The sequence below is a fragment of the Xyrauchen texanus genome, chromosome 43, assembly GCF_025860055.1.
Source record: "Xyrauchen texanus isolate HMW12.3.18 chromosome 43, RBS_HiC_50CHRs, whole genome shotgun sequence".
In the NCBI taxonomy this organism is placed as follows: domain Eukaryota; kingdom Metazoa; phylum Chordata; class Actinopteri; order Cypriniformes; family Catostomidae; genus Xyrauchen; species Xyrauchen texanus.
Genome location: NC_068318.1, coordinates 31,264,579 through 31,287,606, shown reverse-complemented (window position 1 = coordinate 31,287,606; position 23,028 = coordinate 31,264,579). Strand labels below are relative to the sequence as shown.

Sequence of the window (23,028 nt, the reverse complement as noted above, 5' to 3'; positions counted from 1 at the left end):
TGAGTAAGGCACTTAACTCCAGGTTGCTCCAGGGGGATTGTCCCTGTAATAAGTGCACTGTAAGTCACTTTGGATAAAAGCGTCTGCCAAATGCATCAAATGTAAATGAAGCTGAACGTTGTCTTTGTGTTTGTAACTACAGTCTTCAAAGACAAAGGACAACTGTCTCTAACAAGGACAGAAAGAGATGTGGAAGACCAGATGTGCAACTAAACAAGAGGAGAAGTACATCAGAGTCTCTAGTTTGAGAAATAGACGCCTCACATGTCCTCCGCTGACGGCTTCATTGAATTCTACCCGCTCAACACCAGTTTCATGTATGTTACATCCCTATGCATGTATGTGTATGCATGCTTGTTTTGTGTTCTCCTCTCTGTTTCCCTCTCTTTTTACACACTCTGATTAGGTTGCTGTTATTGGTTATCTGGGCTGCCAATCTTAATTACCTTGATGACATCATCTCCACTCTCCACCAATGGATGGCCCTTCCTTCCCTTTAAAAGCTGTTTGAATCCATGTGTTTGGAGCTTTTTTTCATTTGATGACAGCTTTACTTGTTAGCTTCTGAATTTGTGTATAGTCCCTGGTTCTTTGTGACCTTGTACATTCTTTATGTATACTGACAAAGTCACTCGTTACCCATTCGTGGTTATGTGACTTTTCATTAGTATTATTTATATAACTCGCTGCTCATCTAACCAGAGTATACATCTAACCAAGGACATACACCTTGCACCACGTAGACTGTGATTTTGTATTAGACACCTTAGGTTAGGAGTGAGTGCCAACCCCTGTACTTTTGGTGTTTTTTTTTTTAGAGCAGGCAGAATAGTTTAGACATTGGCGTTTCCAACGCTGAAGACCTGTTTTATTTTCTTTCTTGCGTTTTGTTTGAACTAACATTTTATTGAGTTTAGAGGGCTATAAAAATAAGTTAGAATTATTTTGTTTTGATTCTTTCTTTACTTTGGCTCAACTCATGTCCTTTTTTCCCCTCTGGTTTCATTATTAGTATGTTCTTTGCACAACCTGTAAACACCCTATTCAGTTATCTTTGACTTTTCGTTACGGTGATACAACTCCGAATAAATTACCTTTTATACAGTTTACTTGCCTGGTTGCTTTGTCATTTGCCAACCCAACACACACCTTAGTCAAGTCAAGTCAAGTCAAGTGGTTTTTATTGTCGTTTCAACCATATACAGTTAGTACAGTACACAGCAAAATGAGACAACGTTCCTCCAGGACCATGGTGCTACATAAAAACAACAAAGGACCAACACAGGACCACATGAGACAACACAACAAAATAAAATACCTATATAAACTACCTATATATACCTATATAAAGTGCACGTGCAAACATGTGCAAAGTACGAGACAGTACAACAAATTTCTGACAATGAACAGGACAATAGACAGTGCAGCGCCGACCAGTACTCAGTAGTGCAAAAAGATGACAGTTTCTAAAAATGTAAACATAACATACAATGAGATCGTGTTCTATGCACATAGCCGTTATTGAGGTAGCAGACAGTTATAAAGTGACAGTAATTAAAGTGCAACTCAGGACACGTGTGTGTGTCAAACCAGTCTCTGAGTATTGAGGAGTCTGATGGCTTGGGGGAAGAAGCTGTTACACAGTCTGGCCGTGAGGGCCCAAATGCTTCGGTACCTCTTGCCAGACGGCAGGAGGGTAAAGAGTTTGTGTGAGGGGTGTGTGGGGTCGTCCACAATGCTGGTTGCTTTGCAGATACAGTGTTTTTTGTAAATGTCTTTGATGGAGGGAAGAGAGACCCCAATGATCTTCTCAGCTGTCCTCACTATCCTCTGCAGGGCTTTGCGGTCCGAAACGGTGCAAGTCCCAAACCAGGCAGTGATGCAGCTGCTTAGGATGCTCTCAATAGTCCCTCTATAGAATGTAGTGAGGATGGGGGTTGGGAGATGTGCTTTCCTCAGCCTTCGAAGAAAGTAGAGACACTGCTGGGCTTTCTTGGTGATAGAGCTGGTGTTGAGGGACCAGGTGAGGTTCTCCGCCAGGTGAACACCAAGGAATTTGGTGCTCTTGACGATCTCCACAGAGGAGCCGTCGATGTTCAGCGGAGTGTGTTCACCTTGTGCTCTCCTAAAGTCAACAACCATCTCTTTTGTTTTGTCGACATTCAGGGACAGGTTGTTGGCTCTACACCAGTTCGTCAGCCGCTGCACCTCCTCTCTGTATGCTGACTCGTCGTTCTTGCTGATGAGACCCACCACGGTCGTGTCATCGGCGAACTTGATGATGTGGTTCGAGCTGTGCATTGCTGCACAGTCGTGAGCAATGTTTACAATTTAATTGTAAATCCATTTACAATTAAAATGTGACCCCCTCATACCCTTAAACAACCCTAGGGGTCGTAACAATGTAAATCAGTAAAGGGAAGACTCTTATGGGAAGAATTGCAAAGACACTTTTGAAAAAGAAAAGGCTCGAGTGGGCAACGAAACAGACATTGGAAAACAGATAATTGGAAAAGAGTGTTACGGATCTAAACCCCATTGAGCTTTTGTGGGATCAGTTAGACTGTAAGATGTGTGAGAAGTGCCCGACAAGACGGTCACATCTATGGCAAGTGCTACAGGAAGTGTGGGGTGAAAGGTCAAGTGCTACAGGAAGTGTGGGGTGAAAGGTCAAGTGCTACAGGAAGTGTGGGGTGAAAGGTCAAGTGCTACAGGAAGTGTGTGGTGAAAGGTCGAGTGCTACAGGAAGTGTGGGGTGAAAGGTCGAGTGCTACAGGAAGTGTGGGGTGAAAGGGCAAGTGCTACAGGAAGTGTGGGGTGAAAGGTCAAGTGCTACAGGAAGTGTGGGGTGAAAGGTCGAGTGCTAAAGGAAGTGTGGGGTGAAAGGTCAAGTGCTACAGGAAGTGTGGAGTGAAAGGTCGAGTGCTACAGGAAGTGTGGAGTGAAAGGTCGAGTGCTACAGGAAGTGTGGGGTGAAAGGTCACATGAGTATCTGGACAAACTGACCGCTAGAATAACAAGAATCTGCAAAGCTGTCATTGCTGAACATGGAAGTAGTTTAAGAAGTTCTGAATTTTTTTACCAATTACCAATTTCTTTCCATATCTTTTGGCCGCCAGTTATCGTCATGAAACCTAAATGTATCTACCTTAATGCAAATATCCCAATGAAGCAGAGTCTTGGTTTCAAGGACCGTTAAACATCTTGTGGAAGGCAGCAGTATTTACACCAGAAAGGTCTCAAAACTGAACAGCATCTCAGAGAAACATCAACACTGCCATCTAAAGGTGAAGCATTCATAATTAAATAATGTAATTTGGTCATAGTGATGTATGTATATTGTTTCATATAATAATTTTACATAATAATAATAGTAATAATATTCACATTTGTATCCAAGTAGCTTAAATACTGTACATTTGATATGGTTAATGGTCCATTCAGAAAAAAAATGTTGTTGTTCGAGTCTACTGACAGCACATGTAATGTGCTAAATTACAGAATGATGTACAGTTCGGGTTCCCACGCTTATTGATCAAATCATTTCCATAGTTTTTCCATTGGTTTGGATTAATGGATCAGGAGTTTTAATTCATTTCATAGCTATCGAATTTACAAAGACCAATTTCTAGCCAATTAAATATTTTAGAGCAAAGCATAACTACAAACATGTATATTTATTATAGTCATTTTCCATGACATTCCAGGCTTGGAAATCCCTATATTAAAATTCCCTGCTATTAGCAGGTTTTCTCAGACCATGGGAATCCTGTATATTGTTTCACTGTTGTATTAAAAGAATATTCTGGGTTCACTACAATTGAAGCTCAATCGACAGCATTTGTGTCATAATGTTGATTACCACAAAAATATATTTTGACTCGTTCCTCCTTTTATTTAAAAAAAGCACAAATGTGTGTTCCAGTGAGGCACTTGCAATGGAAGTCAATGGGGTTTAAGCTGTAAACATTAAACTACTCACTGTTTCAAAAGTATAGACACAAGACATAAACAATGTGTGTGTTAACATGATATTACTGTCATAAAATCACTTACTGACCACATCTGTGTGAAGTTATAGACAATTTTACAACTTCGTTGCCATGACGATGTAATGTCAAACCATAAAATGGCTATAAAAAATTATGATTTAAACAACATTACAGCTCAAATAATACATGCATTTTAACTTTTTGCATTAAAGAATTACTGCAAGTGCTTTTATAAAATTATAAGCTTCAAATTTCTCCCTTTAAACCCTCCAAAAATTGGCCCCATTGACTTCCATTGTGAGTGCCTCACTGTACCTCGATTATTGCTTTTTTTAAAGAAAAGGAGGGATGAATCTAAATTAATTTAGGTGGTAATCAACATTATGCCACAAATGCTGTCAACTGAGCTTAACTCATATTGAACTCGGAATATTCCTTTAAAAACAATCTGCCCTTACAAAAATTACTAGGCTATGTAATTAATTTGGTGTTTACATGTTATTCCATGTTACTGCAAAAAATACCATAGTATTATCATAATACATGGAAGGATTTTTTTTTTTTTTTTCAAATAATACTCTCATATTATATGATACAGAGTCCAAAATACCATGCTACTAACATAGTAGCTTGGTATTAGCTTTGTTTACATGTGCAGTCATCATCACGCAACTAGCGCCTTCTAGTGGCCAAAGAATTATTACACAAGACAATGACGTCACACTATGGCTCTTGTTTATTCAACATTTGCACCAGGAACATAAGGGTTCCTGTACATTTTCAACAGCTATTACAGCTGTACCACGTACTCGTTATTTACAGTCATAATCAGATACTACAAATGAACATTTGTACACTTCGGGCAGCTTGTGTCTTTGTGTTTAAAGGACAAACAAATACTCCACGTGTTCAGTTAAGCTCGTGAATACGTGCTTTGCTGTCTCCATCGCCGAACACGAACCGGCAAGAGACATTTGTCGACATATTATTTGGAGTGACGTGTCGTAATCGGTTCCAAATATATTACATATGCAACATGTACAAATGTCTTAAATACTATTCAATGCATATGCAATACTTTACAGTCGTTATATTACATTTTTAAATCTGCTGTTGCACATCACATCTGCTTTGCACATTTTCTCCTGTATATACAAAACCCAAAGTGCACGTGTCGGTCCAGGACCGAAGCCAAATCCACCGTGGAATGTCAATTTCCACCATCTTGTTATTAACACACTCGCACATGCGCAGTTGCGAACTTCACGCTTCGCTTTACTGCATGATAAATATGCCTGGGAGTTTCCACAATGAAAAACACATCGAATAAACGATGGAAGGGTGTGGAGAGCAGAATTTGGGAACTTACAAACATTAAGGTTCTCACAACTTTTAACCAATGAAAATCCATGATTTGTTTCATGACTTCCAGTTGTTTGTGGTATCTGGAGGGACCCCCAAAGTGTCATTTCTACTCGCTTAAATATCGCAGAGCTGAGTGTAACTAGAACATGAGTTCACTTTATACATTTCCATGACATCTTCAGGCCTGGAAACCACCATTTTTTTATATTCCCTGATATTTCCAAGTTTTTTATGTCTGTGGGAACCCTGATTATTGTATGAGAAGCACAAATCTATATGAATGGAATGTGGTTATACATTTAAAAAAAAAAAAAAAAACATATATAAAAAATACATTTAAGTCAAATTCTCACGTCATTCCACAAAGTCAAAACCTCCAAAAATGAGGTAGCTGGTACGTAGATGTTGGCTACTAAAAAACAATTTCCTTTAATTATAAATGTTTTAAGTGTAGCTTCAGTGAGAAACTAAAAGGTACAATTTCAAGTTCTAATGTAATATTTTAAGCTCTTGTGGCAGGGTGGAGGGCGGGGCCGGGTCGTGATTCCGCACACTCGTCCCCTAATCAGGCTAATCAAGCCTCAGAGAGGGATAAAGGCCGACTGGAGATGGCAGTGCGACATAGAGAGAGATTTACTGACAGCTGTCCGACACCTTTGTGTGGTTGTCTTTTTGGTTAATTTCTCGGATATGCCATAGCTTGGTCCTCGGCCACTCTTCCACCCTCTAATGGACGGTGGATGGAAGGGGACTCCCCCGCCCCTGGCAGCGGCCTTGACTGCTCCAGGTGGTCGGCTAGACGCCCCTTCTCCCTTCGCGGTTGGCGGCCGTTCGTCCGCTCTCAGGCGGACGGGCTCCTCCGTTCCCCGGTGGATGGCCGCGGCTGCTCCTTTGGGGTGGATGGTAGCGCCGAGAACTCAACTACGGCATCCCTCCTCCTTCCCGGGTTTCGTAACCAGTGTAAAGGTATTAAAGGGAAAGGAGGAGCTGAGAACCGGCTTGACAGAATAAATAATAGTTTAATAAGAAAGTTGAACAAAAAGACAAACACACACACACCGGTGTCGGACAGCTGCCCGTAAATCTCTCTCTCTCTGTCCCACTGCCGTCTCCATTCGGCCTTTATCCCTCTCTGAGGCTTGATTAGCTTATTAGGGGACGGGTGTTTGCAATCACGACCCACCCTCCGCCCTGTCACAGTAATATTGTACCATTTAAAAGACCAGATGTAGTTAAACATGAGTAATGCACCATTATTCTCTGAGCACAAGCGTAAAGTCAACATGAAATGGCATTCGCAACCCATTAAACTTCCTAAATCAAGCAGTCAAGTGCCCCCTGGTAGTCAAGGGCCCCTGGGCACTAGCCCCATTGGCCCGGTCGGTAATCTGTCCCCGGGGCCAACACACAAAGACTCCAAGTCTAAAATATAATATAAATAAAATCCTGAATGCAGTTTGTCGTTCAACCAAATTCCCAATAAAAATTAAGATTTGATGCATAACGCGGGATTAATAATGATAACACATTGGGGACTCTTATTTTGAAATGGCAGAGACTTGCCCCCATTACAATGCTCTATATTAAGTATTTACCAAATTGAGCTTTCTATTGCCTTTATATTCACCAGATGAAGTCGGAGAACTTGGGTATGTGCTGACGGTATGTGCTGATGTGCACGTTTCCATATAGTATTTATTTATTTATTTATTTTGCATGACCTCACTTCAATTTAAAATACTTGATTTATCTGATTTAATCAGAATAACAAAATATGCATTGAAGTGAGGATACAAATATGGATGAATATTATCAATGATGCTAAATTTAAATCCCCATGAGGTCCGTGATTGTTCATATTTTGTTTGTTTGTATCCGCTGTTATACTATAGCACCAATCCGTTTTATATGTTGTGTCTTCCAGCACTGGCCATAGAGAAACACAGAGGAATAAAAAAATAAATAAATAAATGTAAAAAAAACAAAAACAACTGGCCACTCTCTGCAAAAAAATCGCCACCGGTTAATCGGTAAAACCAAGTGTGTCGCACAAGCCCTCAAAAGTGAAGCCAAAACGTCTCGATCGCCCCCCGGTGACTGGTCCTAGTATAGGTCATAAGCCCCGCCTCCCCATGTTATTCAACGGGACGTGAGACCAACTAAACAATTCAATTACACTTCACATATCTTTTTTCCAAAGATAGTTTCTGTCATTTACTGTCGTTTCTATCACGTTGATGTCATTTCAAGTGTTTGTTTTCAAAATAAGTTTGTTTTTAGTTATTTGATGCTATAAAAACGCTGCTGTGACATCATGATTGACAGCTGTGATTGACAGGTTCTCTGAGCGAAGTAGTCACTGAAGCACCAACTGACTTTTTTTCAGGATCTTCGGAGGACTGAGGAGATTGGAGCTTTAAATGTAATATCTAAATTTCTATAATTAATTATTTCACACCGTCATAAGTCAAAAGTGCAGGGGCGTGTGCTTGCGATTGATTCAGCGAGAGTGAGGGCGGGGCCTTGATTTCGCGGCTTTACTTCCTGCTCACTACTGCGCAGGTTTGGTCCCGAAATCGCAACTGCGCAGACTCAAGTCCCAAGATGTCAGCGCCATGTCGGGACACTGGCGGCTTCAGTTCTCACCAATGGAAAAGAGCGAAGGGACGTCGTCCATCTTTTTTTACAGTCTATGGGTAAAACCGATATATCGGTCTATCTCTAGTAAATGGGGTCAGTTTTGATTTCAAGTTGACTAAATCTTGAGACAAAAGATTTTGACTTTTCCCTACACTGCTGCATAGAATGTTTACCTACTCACACACACATTTCACGCAACTTGTGTCCATATGATACAACCAACTGGCCTAAATAACTATGCTAGCATCAGTAACTACTGTAGGCCAAACCTCTGGTGCACTAATATCTTCGCTTTGGTTAAGATCACCACAAATACTCATCATGCACTTGCAATCGGATGCATTTCTAATCTATTCAGACCTTTTCATTCCACTCAGGATATGTGACTTTAAGGCTTGTGTACGGACACCACGGCATCTCGCCAACTACAACGATAAGCTTCAAGTCACCACGAGCTCCATCAACGACACACTTTACTGCACTTCGCCCGAAGATCTATATACATGAAGAGCTCTGGACTGTAACTCCAGTAGTACCAATCAAACTTAAGTTCCTCGAGAACCAATCAGAACGCACCTCTGTTTCCACAACGGCATATCTGATCCCAATTATCAAGCCCTTAGAGTTTTGATTCAGTTGTGTATTTAAAGTAAAACGATGTACAATGCTCAATAAAAGCCGATATCGGTTTGTGACCGATACCCATTCAAAACCGATAAATCAGAATAAAACAGACAAAATAAATACTGCACGCTCCAAAATGTAAGTCTCTGAACGGGGGAGGGTTTGTGATGTTTTGATGCTTTCGTTTCTCTATTCCAAACATCATTTCATTTCTGGAATCAGTCACACATTGCTGTCCTCCAACAGAGGTTCGAAGTCTTCGTCGCTCCCCGGCAGCAGTGTGTTGGTGTGGGCTCCCGCCAGACTCGTGCTGGTCTTACGGCTCGGGCAGGAAGACGCTGGCGGTGTTGGGTCGTCTGGGATGAACAGAGCGACTACAAACGCAACCACCACCGTGCAGGCGCCAAGGAGGAATGGCGGACCAGGGATTGCTGTCTTCTACGCCAGAAACAGACAATCAGAGAAAGCCAGATCAGAGGAAGGACATATCGCACAAGATGATAACAAAGTCTTCCCATGAAACAGCCAGAGTGACAGTATAGATGAACGCTTACCTCTGTGGGGGTCTGTAGGGGGATTGCATAGCCAGGCTCAATCGATGTAATTCCGCTCAGCTCTACGTTAAAGAGGAAGAAAATGAAGCCGTACAGCGCGGGACCCAAACCGTTGCAGAGACCCCGAATTCCGGTTATCATTCCCTGAACCAGTCCTGAGAAAATAAACAAACACAGACATCTTATATACACAATATAAACTCTAAATAGCACAGATTGAAACTATAAAAGACAACATGACATTTGAACTGACCCTACTTACTTTCTTAATACACGTTTTCATTGTGAACAATGCATCAGTGCACGCTATTCCAAAGAAAATGTTTGCCTTTGTAATCTGTAATCAAATGAAATAACTGTCTCCGCCTCGGAAATAGCTTTCCTTTTCTGCTGATGTCATCAAGGCCAAAGGGGCGGAGCAAAATCAAACCAGTAATATCAAAGCCCCATCCAATCAAATCCAGATCAGGTAAAATCAGGTCCCGTCCTACTTTACAAAATATTCCGTTTCACTCTTAAATATGTCATTATGTCAGAACATAACAAATGCATTTCATGTTGTCTTTAAAGCTAAAGAGCACCTATTATGGTTTTTCAAATATTACCTTTCATGTAGTGTGTTATAGAGCTGTTTGTGAATGTTAAAAAAGTCTGCAAAGTTTCATAAATGTATTTAGTTATTGACACCCAAATGAAAGAACCAATTCTGAACACCTGAAATGAGTCGTTAGTCATTCCAGACTTACTTCCTGTATTAACCCCACGTGTAGAATGAATGCTTTAGAATGGACCAATCAGAGCAGAGTAGGCTCTCTGAAAGGAGGAGTTTAGAATGAATGCTTCAGAACGGACCAATCAGAGCAGAGTAGGCTCTCGGAAAGGAGGAGTTTAGAGTGAATGCTTCAGAACGGACCAATCAGAGCAGAGTAGGCTCTCTGAAAGGAGGAGTTTAGAGTGAATGCTTCAGAACGGACCAGTCAGAGCAGAGTAGGCTCTCTGAAAGGAGGAGTTTAGAGTGAATGCTTCAGAACGGACCAATCAGAGCAGAGTAGGCTCTCGGAAAGGAGGAGTTTAGAGTGAATGCTTCAGAACGGACCTATCAGAGCAGAGTAGGCTCTCGGAAAGGAGGAGTTTAAGCGTGGAATGCTTCTGAGAACGGACCAGTCAGAGCAGAGTAGGCTCTCGGAAAGGAGGAGTTTAGAGTGAATGCTTCAGAACGGACCAGTCAGAGCAGAGTAGGCTCTCGGAAAGGAGGAGTTTAGAGTGAATGCTTCAGAACGGACCAGTCAGAGCAGAGTAGGCTCTCGGAAAGGAGGAGTTTAGAGTGAATGCTTCAGAACGGACCAGTCAGAGTAGAGTAGGCTCTCGGAAAGGAGGAGTTTAGAGTGAATGCTTCAGAACGGATCATTAAACAAGTCGTTTCTGACACTGGGAAAAAAAGTTAATGCTGCAATTTAAATTATGAGCAAATTGAAGTGTTTTTTGACCTTGGATGCATGTAAATCTATTATATGAGACTTTTAAAACAAAATTAGGCTTGTTTGAGAACCATAATAGGTGCTTTTTAAAATATAATAGTGTTGTAAAAAGTGAGCAGATTTACCTTGTTTATCCGGATCTGCACTGCGTGACACTAAAGCGCTCACTGCGGGGAATGTTATGCTGGACATAGCTGCCACCGCGCCGGCCGCCCACATCATCCTAAATTGCATCAAACATGACATCATGAAAAATGACAAATGTTTCTGGACACGTGTTGACCTTATTGCCACAATAAACGAATCATGAAAAGTGTCAAGTCCTCAGGTATACGCCATTTGTGTCTACACTTTATATTTACAGTGTGTTTTTAGGAGAATTTAGCATTTTAAGTATCAGAAACATGGGGTCGAACAATATTGAATTTTGCTGATGCCGATACCGATAACTAAGGTGGTGGAAACACCCCTGTGATTTCTCCCCTTCTATCCCCAATTTGGAACGCCCGATTCCCAATGCGCTCCAAGTCCTCGTGGTGGTGTAGTGACTCGCCTCAATCCGGGTGGCGGAGGACGAATCTCAGTTTCCTCTTTGTCTGAGACCGTCAATCCGCGCATCTTATCGCGTGACTTGTTGAGCGCGTTACCATGGAGACCTAGCGCATGTGGAGATACTGTAGCATCCTCCAGCGCTGGCCACAGAGCAACACGGAGGAGTTAAATAAATAAAAACTATCGGCAACTATCGGCATATTTTTGGCGATAACCGATATTTCCAAAAAGCAAGTATCGGCAACGATTAATCGGTTAAACCGATATATCGGTCAACATCTAGCACATATATTGCGAATGTTTTATTTATCACACAGCCCATATCAAGCCAAAGTATACTTCGTTTATTGGCGTGCCACTACGGAAAAATTAAGATCCATTGATTTTGACCAAAAGGTGTAAAGGGCCTGATTTTTGGAAATACTCACCACGGCTCTGATCCTAAACCATACCAGGCCAGCTGCAGAATCTGGAAACCCAAACCCAACAGAACCGTGTTCTTGTTCCCGATGGTCCTCATTAATAAAGTGAGAAACAGCGTCTGGCAAAGTCAAAGTGACAGATGATTATATGTATCGTCACGTTTGATTTGAATGACATAAAACTCTGGGAAAACCTGCTTAAGTTGCCACTAATAAAAATGAAGTGCATTTCTACTTCTACTTAAATGAAGCAGCTTTCAAAGCAACAAGTGTCAACAACTCTCCGCTCATTGCAGCGCTGCCTTTATTTCATTACGTTAAACTGAGAACTTTTAAAGGAATCCAATTCAATTAGACAGCGTCTGCGAGAGCCAATTTCACACGGCGCCTCTGCAACTTAATGACACGAGTAATAAAGTAGAGTGAAGAATATTGCCTCAATTAAATACCTGCGCCACGATGGAGAGGATTCCCACCACGCCGATGAACACGGCGATCGTTTTGGGTGAGAAGTTAACGACCTGAGAGACAGAGAGAGGGAAGGCATCGCTATCAGTGTGCACCACTGGGTCTGAATCAAATGAACTGGGTTCTGTCCAGTAATGAGCCGTCACTGAGCTAACTAACCGCTGCAAACAGTCGGACTGAATGCCACTAACAATTCAAAACAACCTCAAACTAGAACAGCATACGTTTGACAAGACACTGGTTGTGTTCAGAATGCACTACTAGCATACTACATGCTGTGCAGTATATACTGTACACTACCTACTGTATCATTATAGTAGGCATTATATAAGATACATAACGCATACTGCAATATTAGAACAAGTAGTATGCTAGCATGCTATTCATACTCATACTTAGTCCTACTCATCATAAGTTGCATGTAAAATAGGTCTTTTATGTAATTTGAAATGTGCTGCAGCAAATATAATCCCAGCCTGAGATGTGAGGTCATGTGAGGTAATTAATCATTTAGGATTGTTAAACAGTAGCACATATTGAGCCCAGTTATTGCATAAATTACCCTGCAGGATAAACCAGTAATTAAAGATTGAATGCTGCTTAACTGGGGCAGCAGGGCACGAGGGCAAACACATAAATACAGAATCTACAGTATACACTATATTGCAAAAAACAATAAATAAGCACCTGACGCAAGTAGAGGAAGAAGCTGGAGTACTGCCCTGCCTCGGGGAGATACGACAAAAACACCGTTATACAGATGAGAAGAACTGTTGTGTCCTGCCCGACTTTACGCAAAGACTGTAAAAAAAAATACAAAATAAGAAAACATCAATTGCACGTACATTATCTCTAATTTCCATGCAGAAGATACTCTATATATCTTCTGTAATATCTATTCTGTTACGTGTCCTATTATTTGCATGTGTATTTATACGCTTACCTTGTTTAATATCATTCTTATGTCTCACTGTAATGTGTGTAAAGCAAATTAAGGCAGCATAATAAAAGTAATCCGTAATGGTGCGTTCTACCATTCTAGCAGGTTATCTCTAGAGTAGAGTATGCTCTCTGAAAGGAGGAGTTTAGAATGAATGCTTCAGAACGGACCAATCAGAGCAGAGTAGGCTCTCTGAAAGGAGGAGTTTAGAATGAATGCTTTAGAACGGACCAATCAGAGCAGAGTAGGCTCTCTGAAAGGAGGAGTTTAGAATGAATGCTTCAGAACGGACCAATCAGAGCAGAGTAGGCTCTCTGAAAGGAGGAGTTTAGAATGAATGCTTCAGAACGGACCAATCAGAGCAGAGTAGGCTCTCTGAAAGGAGGAGTTTAGAATGAATGCTTTAGAACGGACCAATCAGAGCAGAGTAGGCTCTCTGAAAGGAGGAGTTTAGAATGAATGCTTTAGAACGGACCAATCAGAGCAGAGTAGGCTCTCTGAAAGGAGGAGTTTAGAATGAATGCTTTAGAACGGACCAATCAGAGCAGAGTAGGCTCTCTGAAAGGAGGAGTTTAGAGTGAATGCTTCAGAACGGACCAGTCAGAGCAGAGTATGCTCTCTGAAAGGAGGAGTTTAGAGTGAATGCTTTAGAACGGACCAATCAGAGCAGAGACTGTAAAAAAAAGACTGTAAAAAAAAATACAAAATAAGAAAACATCAATTGCACGTACATTATCTCTAATTTCCATGCAGAAGATACTCTATATATATCTTCTGTAATATCTATTCTGTTACGTGTCCTATTATTTGCATGTGTATTTATACGCTTACCTTGTTTTATATCGTTCTTATGTCTCACTGTAATGTATGTAAAGCACATAAAGGCAGCATAAAAGTAATCCGTGCGTTCACATACATCGCAAATCGAGCGTTTCGCGCGGCGTAATTACAACCAAAGTCAATGCAAATTTGCGGCGGGTGGCGAATGAAGCGAATGGGGTGAAGCGAAAATGAGAAATCGCTTCATTCGCGTGTAAGCACGATTTTTCAACTCGAGCGAAATATCCGCATGATGCGTTGTCGCGAAAGCCTATCAGCATTGAGATCGTCCGGATGTCACTGACGTACTGACGTAGTAGCAATGGATGATAAATTGTTTGTAGCGGTGTATGTGGGCACCCGGAATTGTATGACACAACGTCAACATATCTGGGACTTCCACAACAGATACAGATCAGCAATCGTTGTGATATCGGTCATGGTTGATGGCGGAAAGATAAGTTGTCGTAGAAGCCCCTCCTCCTGTCCTTTTCCGGAAGAGAGCGGGGAATACTTGCGGGTTCGCACTTACTCGTGCGAATGCTAGTTTAAACACAAATTTAATCCAGCGGTCCAACTCGCGCGAGCAATGCGAGGCGAATTTTATTTCCGCGTTGTATGTGAACGCACCATAAGACTCCAGTGGATAAATCAGTGTCTTTAGATGTGGTTTAGATATGATAGCTGTGGGTGAGAAACGGATCAATATTTAAGTCCTTTTTAATACTATAAATCTACACTTTCACTTTTACATTCTTCATTTGTTTTTAGCAATTCCATTATTCGGGCATATGCTGGGTAGGGAGGATAATTTATAGTAAAAAAGGACATAAATATGTATCTGTTTCTCACCCATACTTATCATATCACTTCTGAAGACATGGATTAAACCACTGGAGTTGTATGGATTACTTTTATGCTGCCTTTATGTGATTTTTGGAGCTTTCTGGTCACCATTCACTTGCATTGGAGCTGAAACATTCTTCTAAAAATCTTAAATTGAGTTCAGTAGAAGATAGAAAGTCATATCTGGTATCTCATGAGGGTGAGTAAATATTGAGAGAATTTTCATTTTTGGGTGTACTGTCCCTTTAAATTCGAAAGGCCCCAAAAATAAACCTAAATCATTTTTTAATTATTCAAATAATTATAATAAAATATATTAGAGGTTATCTTTTATATTTAATTATCTGTATCGGTCTGGTTGTTAGGCCAATATCGAAAGTTCTTACAGCAAACGGATCGGCCTGTTCCCAGGATATGGGCGCTCCCCATGTGTTGAGTCTCATTTTATTCGGCAGTGACTCTGGGACGGCCAGCAGTATGAAGCAGATGTCGGCCAGAGCGATGAGCGTCGCCAACAGCACCACCAGATTATCCCCGTAACTGGCCGAGAGGTATGCGCCGATGGCAGGACTCGTCACCAGGCTCGCCGCAAATGTCGCAGAAACCTGAAATAAAACAGATGACACAGGCAAAATATTAATAACTTTGAACACTTAGCAGTGCATATAACTGGGTCAAGAAGACCGAATCAGAACATTTAAAAGTACTCTTGAGGGGCGGCCTGGGTAGCTCAGCGAGTATTGACGCTGACTATCACCGCTTGAGTCGTGAGTTTGAATCCAGGGCGTGCTGAGTGACTCCAACCAGGTCTCCTTAGCAACCAAATTGCCCCGGTTGCTAGGGAGGGTAGAGTCACATGGGGTAACCTCCTCGTGGTCACTATAATGTGGTTCTTGCTCTCAGAGGGGCGCGTGGTGAGTTGTGCATTGATGCCGCGGAGAATAGCGTGAAGCCTCCACACACACTAGGTCTCCACGGTACGCGCTCAACATGTCACGTGATAAGATGCACGGGTTGACGGTCTCAAACGTGGAGGCGACTGAGATTCGTCCTCCGCCACCCGGATTGAGTCACTACGCCACCACGAGGACTTTTGGGACATTTTTCCAAGATACCAAAGTCTGCAAATATCTCAATAGGAACTTTCAATAGGAATAGAAAGTTGCTTACGAGTCCATACGCCGTACTCCTCTCACGTACATCCGTCACGTCTGCGATGTAAGCAAAGATCACCGAGAAGGTGACGGAAAAAGCGCCGGACACAGATATCATGGCGAAGTACCACCTGAAAAACGACAAGACATATGAGTGAGACGCCTTCAATCGTTAAAACGAGACATGGGAAAATTTGTTTATTTTGTGTGGCAAGGCCGTGCACCGACTTACCACGGACTGAGTCTCATGAGTGGAATAGGAGCACATGTGAAGAACACCGTGACCAAAAGGAACGATCGTCTGCCCCAAACATCTGACAGAGCGCCGATTAATGGAGCGCTCATGAATGACAGCAGACCCTGATGAACAAAAACAACAGTCGACAAAATCAGCATGACAATGAGTCTGCTAAGGGTTTATTAATAGCCGATGTGTTTATAGAGCATTATACATCATTTAAATAAGATCACAATTTACTCCGAACATTTGTAAACAGAAAACGTGTATGTGTTTAGATTTTCTAATATTAGTCAATGCCGATAATCTCAAAATGCCCAAATATCGGCCAATTAAACAGATTTAATAAACACTTACCTTCACTCCCTGAATGAGGCCATTTATTAAGAAGGTGTGTTTGGGGAATGTTTCATGTAAAACCTATAAAAAGGAAAAATGCACAAACAATTATTAAGAGTTTATGAGCTGCTAACCACAAAAATTTATTTTGACTCGTTCCTCATTTTCTTTACAAAAGCACAAATGTGTGTTCCAGTGAGACTCTTACAATGCAAGTCAATGGGGTTTAATCTGTAAACATTAAAATACTCACTGTTTCAAAAGTGTAGACACAAGACGTAAACAATATGTGTGTTTATATGATTTTACTGTCATTAAATCACTAACTAACTGGAGGACGAATATCAGTTGCCTCCGTGTCTGAGACCGTCAATCCGCGCATCTAATCACATGGTGTTGAGTGCGTTACCATGGAGACCTAGTGCGTATTGAGGCTTCCCGCTCTTCTCCGCGGCATCAACACACAACTCACCACACGCCCCACCGAGAGCGAGAACTACATTATAGCGACCACGACGAGGTTACCCCATGTGACTCTACCCTCCCTAGCAACCGGGCCAATTTGGTTGCTAAGGAGACCTGGCTGGAGACACTCAGCACGCCCTGGACTCGAACTCGCGACTCCAGGGGTGATAGTCAGCGTCTTCACCTGCTGAGCTACCCAGGACCTTAGGTCCATAACATTAAGTTTACATTAATTTATATAACAAGCGCTATAATGGTACTGTCACTTTAAGAGTGTGCATCTCACAGACTCGCACAGGTGTTTCTGTTCATTCACTTAAAAGAGAGAGAAGTCTTGGTTCTTAAGCGCATCTGTGCTATTTGTTATTAAAAATAACATTTCTTTTTACAAACAAAGAGGATATTAATATTCACATTATACAATGAAAGTGGAGTGCGGCATATTACATGGAAGAAATGGTCCGTTTTAATCTCAAGCATATTTTCCAGGTTTTCCAGAACTTCAATTTCTAAAAGCTAAATTCAGGCACTTCAAGGACCTTGTGTGAACCCTGTAAACAGTGTAGAACAAAAGTGCACTAGGGGTAAAATGAAGCGATAAAGAGATTATGCTGTTTGACGGGTCATTTTATTTACGATCACATGCATAGAAAACAATATTTCAAATTTAGAAATATTGAGTTTTGCCGCGATGTGGTTAGTCATTTTTTTGATTCGCGATATATTATGAAATTCGATATTTTATCCCATCCCATTTGTTACCAAACCCTAAAATGACTGTAAAATTATGATTTAAACAACTTTACTGTTAAAATAATACACCAATTTTAACAGAGGAATTAATGTAAGTGCTTTTATAAAATTATAAGCATCACTTTTCTGCTTTAAAACTTTAAACCTCCAAAAATTGGTCCCATTGACTTCCATTGTAAGTGCCTCACTGTACCTCGATTTTTGCTTCTTCGTTTTTTAGAAAAGGAGGAATGAGTCGAAATAATGCACAATATTTAACATGATCAGTGTGAAATAAGCATACAGTATGCATAAGAAGTTGACATACGTCCTACGCAGGACTCACAGTAAGCATTGGCGTTGTGAGGAGACCCCAAGCGAAGAACTCCAGGAAGATGACCACAACAGCGTGATACACGCTGGGCTTCCCAAAACCCTGCTGGACCTGGAACATCATCAATATGAACAAAGCATTATTAATTAGAGATCAACCAATTGGATTTAGTGGGCTAAACCACATAACTGTAATCAGAAGGTTGCTGGTTTGATCCCCACAGCCACCACCATTGTGTCCTTGAGCAAGGCACTTAACTCCAGGTTGCTACGGGGGGATTGTCCCTGTAATAAGTGCACTGTAAGTCGCATGATAGATTCCATCAGATTCCATCAGGGGCCAATCGCATGATAGATTCCATCAGCGGCCAATCGCATGATAGATTACATCAGCGGCCAATCGCATGATAGATTACATCAGAGGCCAATCGCAGGATAGCTTCCATCAGCGGCCAATCGCATGATAGATTCCATCAGCGGCCAATCGCATGATAGATTCCATCAGGGGCCAATCGCATGATAGATTCCATCAGGGGCCAATCGCATGATAGATTCCATCAGGGGCCAATCGCATGATAGATTCCATCAGCGGCCAATCGCATGATAGATTACATAAGGGGCCAATCGCATGATAGATTCCATCAGCGGCCAATCGCATGATAGATTACATCAGCGGCCAATCGCATGATAGATTACATCAGAGGCCAATCGCATGATAGATTACATCAGCGGCCAATCGCATGATAGATTACATCAGCGGCCAATCGCATGATAGATTCCATCAGCGGCCAATCGCATGATAGATTACATCAGAGGCCAATCGCATGATAGATTACATCAGCGGCCAATCGCACGATAGATTCCATCAGGGGCCAATCGCACGATAGATTACATCAGGGGCCAATCGCAGGATAGCTTCCATCAGCGGCCAATCGCATGATAGATTCCATCAGCGGCCAATCGCATGATAGATTCCATCAGCGGCCAATCGCATGATAGATTCCATCAGTGGCCAATCGCATGATAGATTCCATCAGCGGCCAATCGCACGATAGATTACATCAGGGGCCAATCGCAGGATAGCTTCCATCAGCGGCCAATCGCATGATAGATTCCATCAGCGGCCAATCGCATGATAGATTACATCAGCGGCCAATCACATGATAGATTACATCAGGGGCCAATCGCATGATAGCGTCCATCAGCGGCCAATCGCATGATAGATTCCATCAGCGGCCAATCGCACGATAGATTACATCAGGGGCCAATCGCAGGATAGCTTCCATCAGCGGCCAATCGCATGATAGATTCCATCAGCGGCCAATCGCACGATAGATTACATCAGCGGCCAAACGCATGATAGATTCCATCAGCGGCCAATCGCATGATAGATTCCATCAGCGGCCAATCGCATGATAGATTACATCAGCGGCCAATCGCAGGATAGATTCCATCAGCGGCCAATCGCACGATAGATTACATCAGCGGCCAAACGCATGATAGATTACATCAGCGGCCAATCGCATGATAGATTACATCAGCGGCCAAACGCATGATAGATTCCATCAGCGGCCAATCGCATGATAGATTACATCAGCGGCCAATCGCATGATAGATTACATCAGCGGCCAATCGCAGGATAGATTCCATCAGCGGCCAATCGCACGATAGATTACATCAGCGGCCAAACGCATGATAGATTCCATCAGCGGCCAATCGCATGATAGATTACATCAGCGGCCAATCGCAGGATAGATTCCATCAGCGGCCAATCGCACGATAGATTACATCAGCGGCCAAACGCATGATAGATTACATCAGCGGCCAATCGCATGATAGATTCCATTAGCGGCCAATCGCACGATAGATTACATCAGCGGCCAATCGCATGATAGATTACATCAGCGGCCAATCGCATGATAGATTACATCAGCACCCAATAGCATAATAGATCATATCAATGGCCAGTCACGGACATACAGTGTACAGTGTTTGAGCACTCATGGCACGGGTTGACCCACGCACACCACAACAATGACAACATGGACAGATACATGGAAAAAAAGAGGTAAAATATTAATATCTCAGTTGTTTCTTAGTCATCACTGAATGATTATTAGATACACTGATTTCCATTATGGGTGCAGACAGATGAGACGTGTCCTCAACACTTTTTGAAATTGCTTTCGCCAGGTATGTGTATAATCCAGTCGAAACATCTCCAGTTCTTTTTCATCTGACCTGTGTGTGTTTTCACAGGCGATCTGGCTTGAGTGTTCCACATCTCTAATGTACAGATGCAGATGCAATTTTGGTTTATTATATGTAAAAGTTTTATTTGGGGGAAATTATATATATTACAAAAAAATCAACATACTAAAAATGTCATCAGGCATCAGATAGCCTGTGTGTAGGGTCCTATAGGTTGCCATGGAAACGTGCGTAATAGTTTCACAACTATGGGGAAAATAAGCGCTTTTTTGAATATGAACGTATCGTATGGAAATAAAAACATCAACCATTACGTTATCTCATCGTAAACACCATTTTATTAAAACTGTGCAACAGTATCACATCTGCTGTATTTCCTACAGACACCTTTTATAAATCTTGTGGAGAGCGACTAGTCGACTACAAGCATCGACTAGCTTAGATGTAGTAAACTAGTCTATGCAACCCCTAGTGCGAATTAGAACCCGGAACCTCTAAAAACTAGAGGTAAAAAGTCACTTCCAGACCAGTCAGTCATGTTCTTAATTAAAGTGCTCATCTATGTGTTCATCTACTGAATAATAATAAAAAAAATGTAGGCCTAACTTTGGGTTAATGTTCGCTTTCATATGGCTTATTTCAGCGGTTACAATGGTTTTTTAATATGTTTAATATTTTTTCATGTTTTTAATAAAGATTTAATAGAGATTGGTATCTTAATCCATAAGAACTAGGCATGGACACTTGCTTTGGTGTTGCCACCCCTAATAGTCTTTATGCCACCCCATGGATACATTTCTAGATCCGCCCCTGATTAGAACACAAGCGTTTGATATTACAGTGACACTTAGAAATAAAAACATTTGCACGGTTACAAATGTAACACTGAGCACCCCAGTGATGTAATGAATACATGAGTGAAGATTCCGAGATCTCCATGACAACAGACTGCGCTCGTGAGAGGGACGCGTGCGTCAGTTCTGTTGTCGAGTTACGTAATAACGCTGGCTAAAATAGCCTCTTTCGGCTTCCATTTATCCGTTCAAAACGACAAATGTCACACATGACACGCGTTAATACGCAACCAGAAACGTTACAATGACCAAACCAGACATTTAACGACACATAACATGAAGAAACTACGATAAAATCCCTGTTAAAATAACAAAACAGTGTGATTTACCAGGTGGCCGAGGTGGTTTCAAACGCATACGTGTTTGGAAAATTGTGTTGATGATTATATATCGACACTATAGGCCACAATATGGTCTAAATAGACATTGTATTTAATTAAATGCGTTAAACAGGTGCTGTCGACATGACGCGCTCCAATGAATGAGTCTTGACATGTAATAACACGTTAATAACACACATGACAGCAGCATGCATATCACGACTTACCGGGTTGTCATGCTTCATAATAATTCTCTTGACCAGTACGACTTGGTTGGTATGTTTCGGATCTTTCTCGCCCTGGGCCATCATCATCATCTTCATCGTTATCTCATCACGTTGCATTTGAGTTACATAAAATCCATCCTGCTGCGTGCATATCTGCGATCCGCCGCCTCCTTCCAGCTTTAACTCCGGGTTCAGCCGTGAAAGCTGCTAAATAAGAATTCAATATTTTTCTTCTCTTCTTTCAATCCAGTAAAAACAGACAGTACGCCGATAAATGGGTGCCACACTTGTATCAATGTATCTCCTGCATGTGTTGTTGATGATGAATACGTGAATGCAGCGCGCAGAACAGCGACTCCCTGCGGTTGCGGTGTGAAACAGCAAGTAGCTGTTCCTGAAACAGCCTCATATGATTCTCTTATGCACGTGGACCATAGAAGATGATGGTCTCTACTGATCTGGACTCAGGATGATTGTCCAGTTTCTCACTGGGCAAATGACAGAGGCACGTCACAGTTTATTACCTTATCAGACGATGCTTGCCTTTTTCAGAGGATGTTACCAAGGCTCAGACTGATAGATTATTTTGGAGGGCGATACTTCATCTCATTACAAGCTACTATAACCTCCTATGAGCCAAGTGTGCCATTGAGAGAGGGTGTGACTCTCTTCTGCAACAGGTGCCTGAAACATCAACTGTAGATAAACAGAAAATACAATGTTCCCTTGATGCTTGATGTTTCCCAGATGCTCCCTTGCTCCCTATTTAGTGGATGACTTCACCTCCAGTGTGCTGTCTGTCTGCACTGGTCTCAGAACAGTTTGAAATGCACCTTATTTTCATCCTAACTCCATATAAAGCCTCTGAAAGCAACATTTTCAGCTTTTGCATGAATACATTAATTCTCAATGTGAAAATGCACAGTAAATATATAGGAATGTATTTACTAATGTTAATTAATACAATCATATTGTACAGTGATAACAAATAAAATATAACAACATTTATATTAAAATGAAGCAAAATGATCCACAGATGTGTTCAAGTTTCAATGAAAAAGCAGGAAGGATTATAATAACATGCAAAATACTGAAATACCTGATGGTTCATTTTACAAACAGTTGCTGTCTGTGGTGAGTTAATGTTGTGAATGCACAGGTTTAATCATTTGTGAAAATCACATTTTAATCATTTGTGTACTTCTTTTCAAACAGAATGTGCAAAAGCTTTTAATGGAAATTAAAACCGAGCTAAAGGAGCAGAGGACAGTACTTCTCAAAGTGCAGGGAGGGCCCATACAAAAAATTATTTAACTTTGGATAAGATGATTTTTGGTATTTGCGATCTCTCTTTATCAGGTTAGAAAAACATATAAAAGAGTTTCTTTTGTACAAATTTAGCAGAGTGTTTGTGGATGCGTGACTTGGTGCACAGGCGATGGAGATCACTTTAAA

General features: G+C 41.5%; 1 protein-coding gene across 2 annotated transcripts; it reads right to left on the bottom strand.

The window, feature by feature from the left end:
• Positions 1-6,508: 6,508 nt before the first annotated feature.
• LOC127635586 (hippocampus abundant transcript 1 protein-like) lies at positions 6,509-21,878 on the bottom strand. 2 transcript variants are annotated; one of them, XM_052115721.1, is made up of 12 exons: positions 21,574-21,878; positions 17,975-18,073; positions 16,450-16,512; positions 16,087-16,214; positions 15,871-15,985; positions 15,087-15,305; positions 12,783-12,896; positions 12,077-12,148; positions 11,634-11,746; positions 10,779-10,876; positions 9,176-9,330; positions 6,509-9,059 (listed from the first exon to the last, which is right to left on the bottom strand). In XM_052115721.1, exons 1-12 carry the CDS (start codon positions 21,688-21,690, stop codon positions 8,844-8,846), a joined length of 1,509 nt encoding a protein of 502 aa, XP_051971681.1. In that variant the 5' UTR covers positions 21,691-21,878; the 3' UTR covers positions 6,509-8,843. The 2 variants fall into 2 exon arrangements, with proteins under 2 accessions (XP_051971681.1, XP_051971682.1); XM_052115722.1 differs by having other exon boundaries at positions 6,509-9,056.
• Between the last annotated feature and the right edge of the window lie 1,150 nt (positions 21,879-23,028).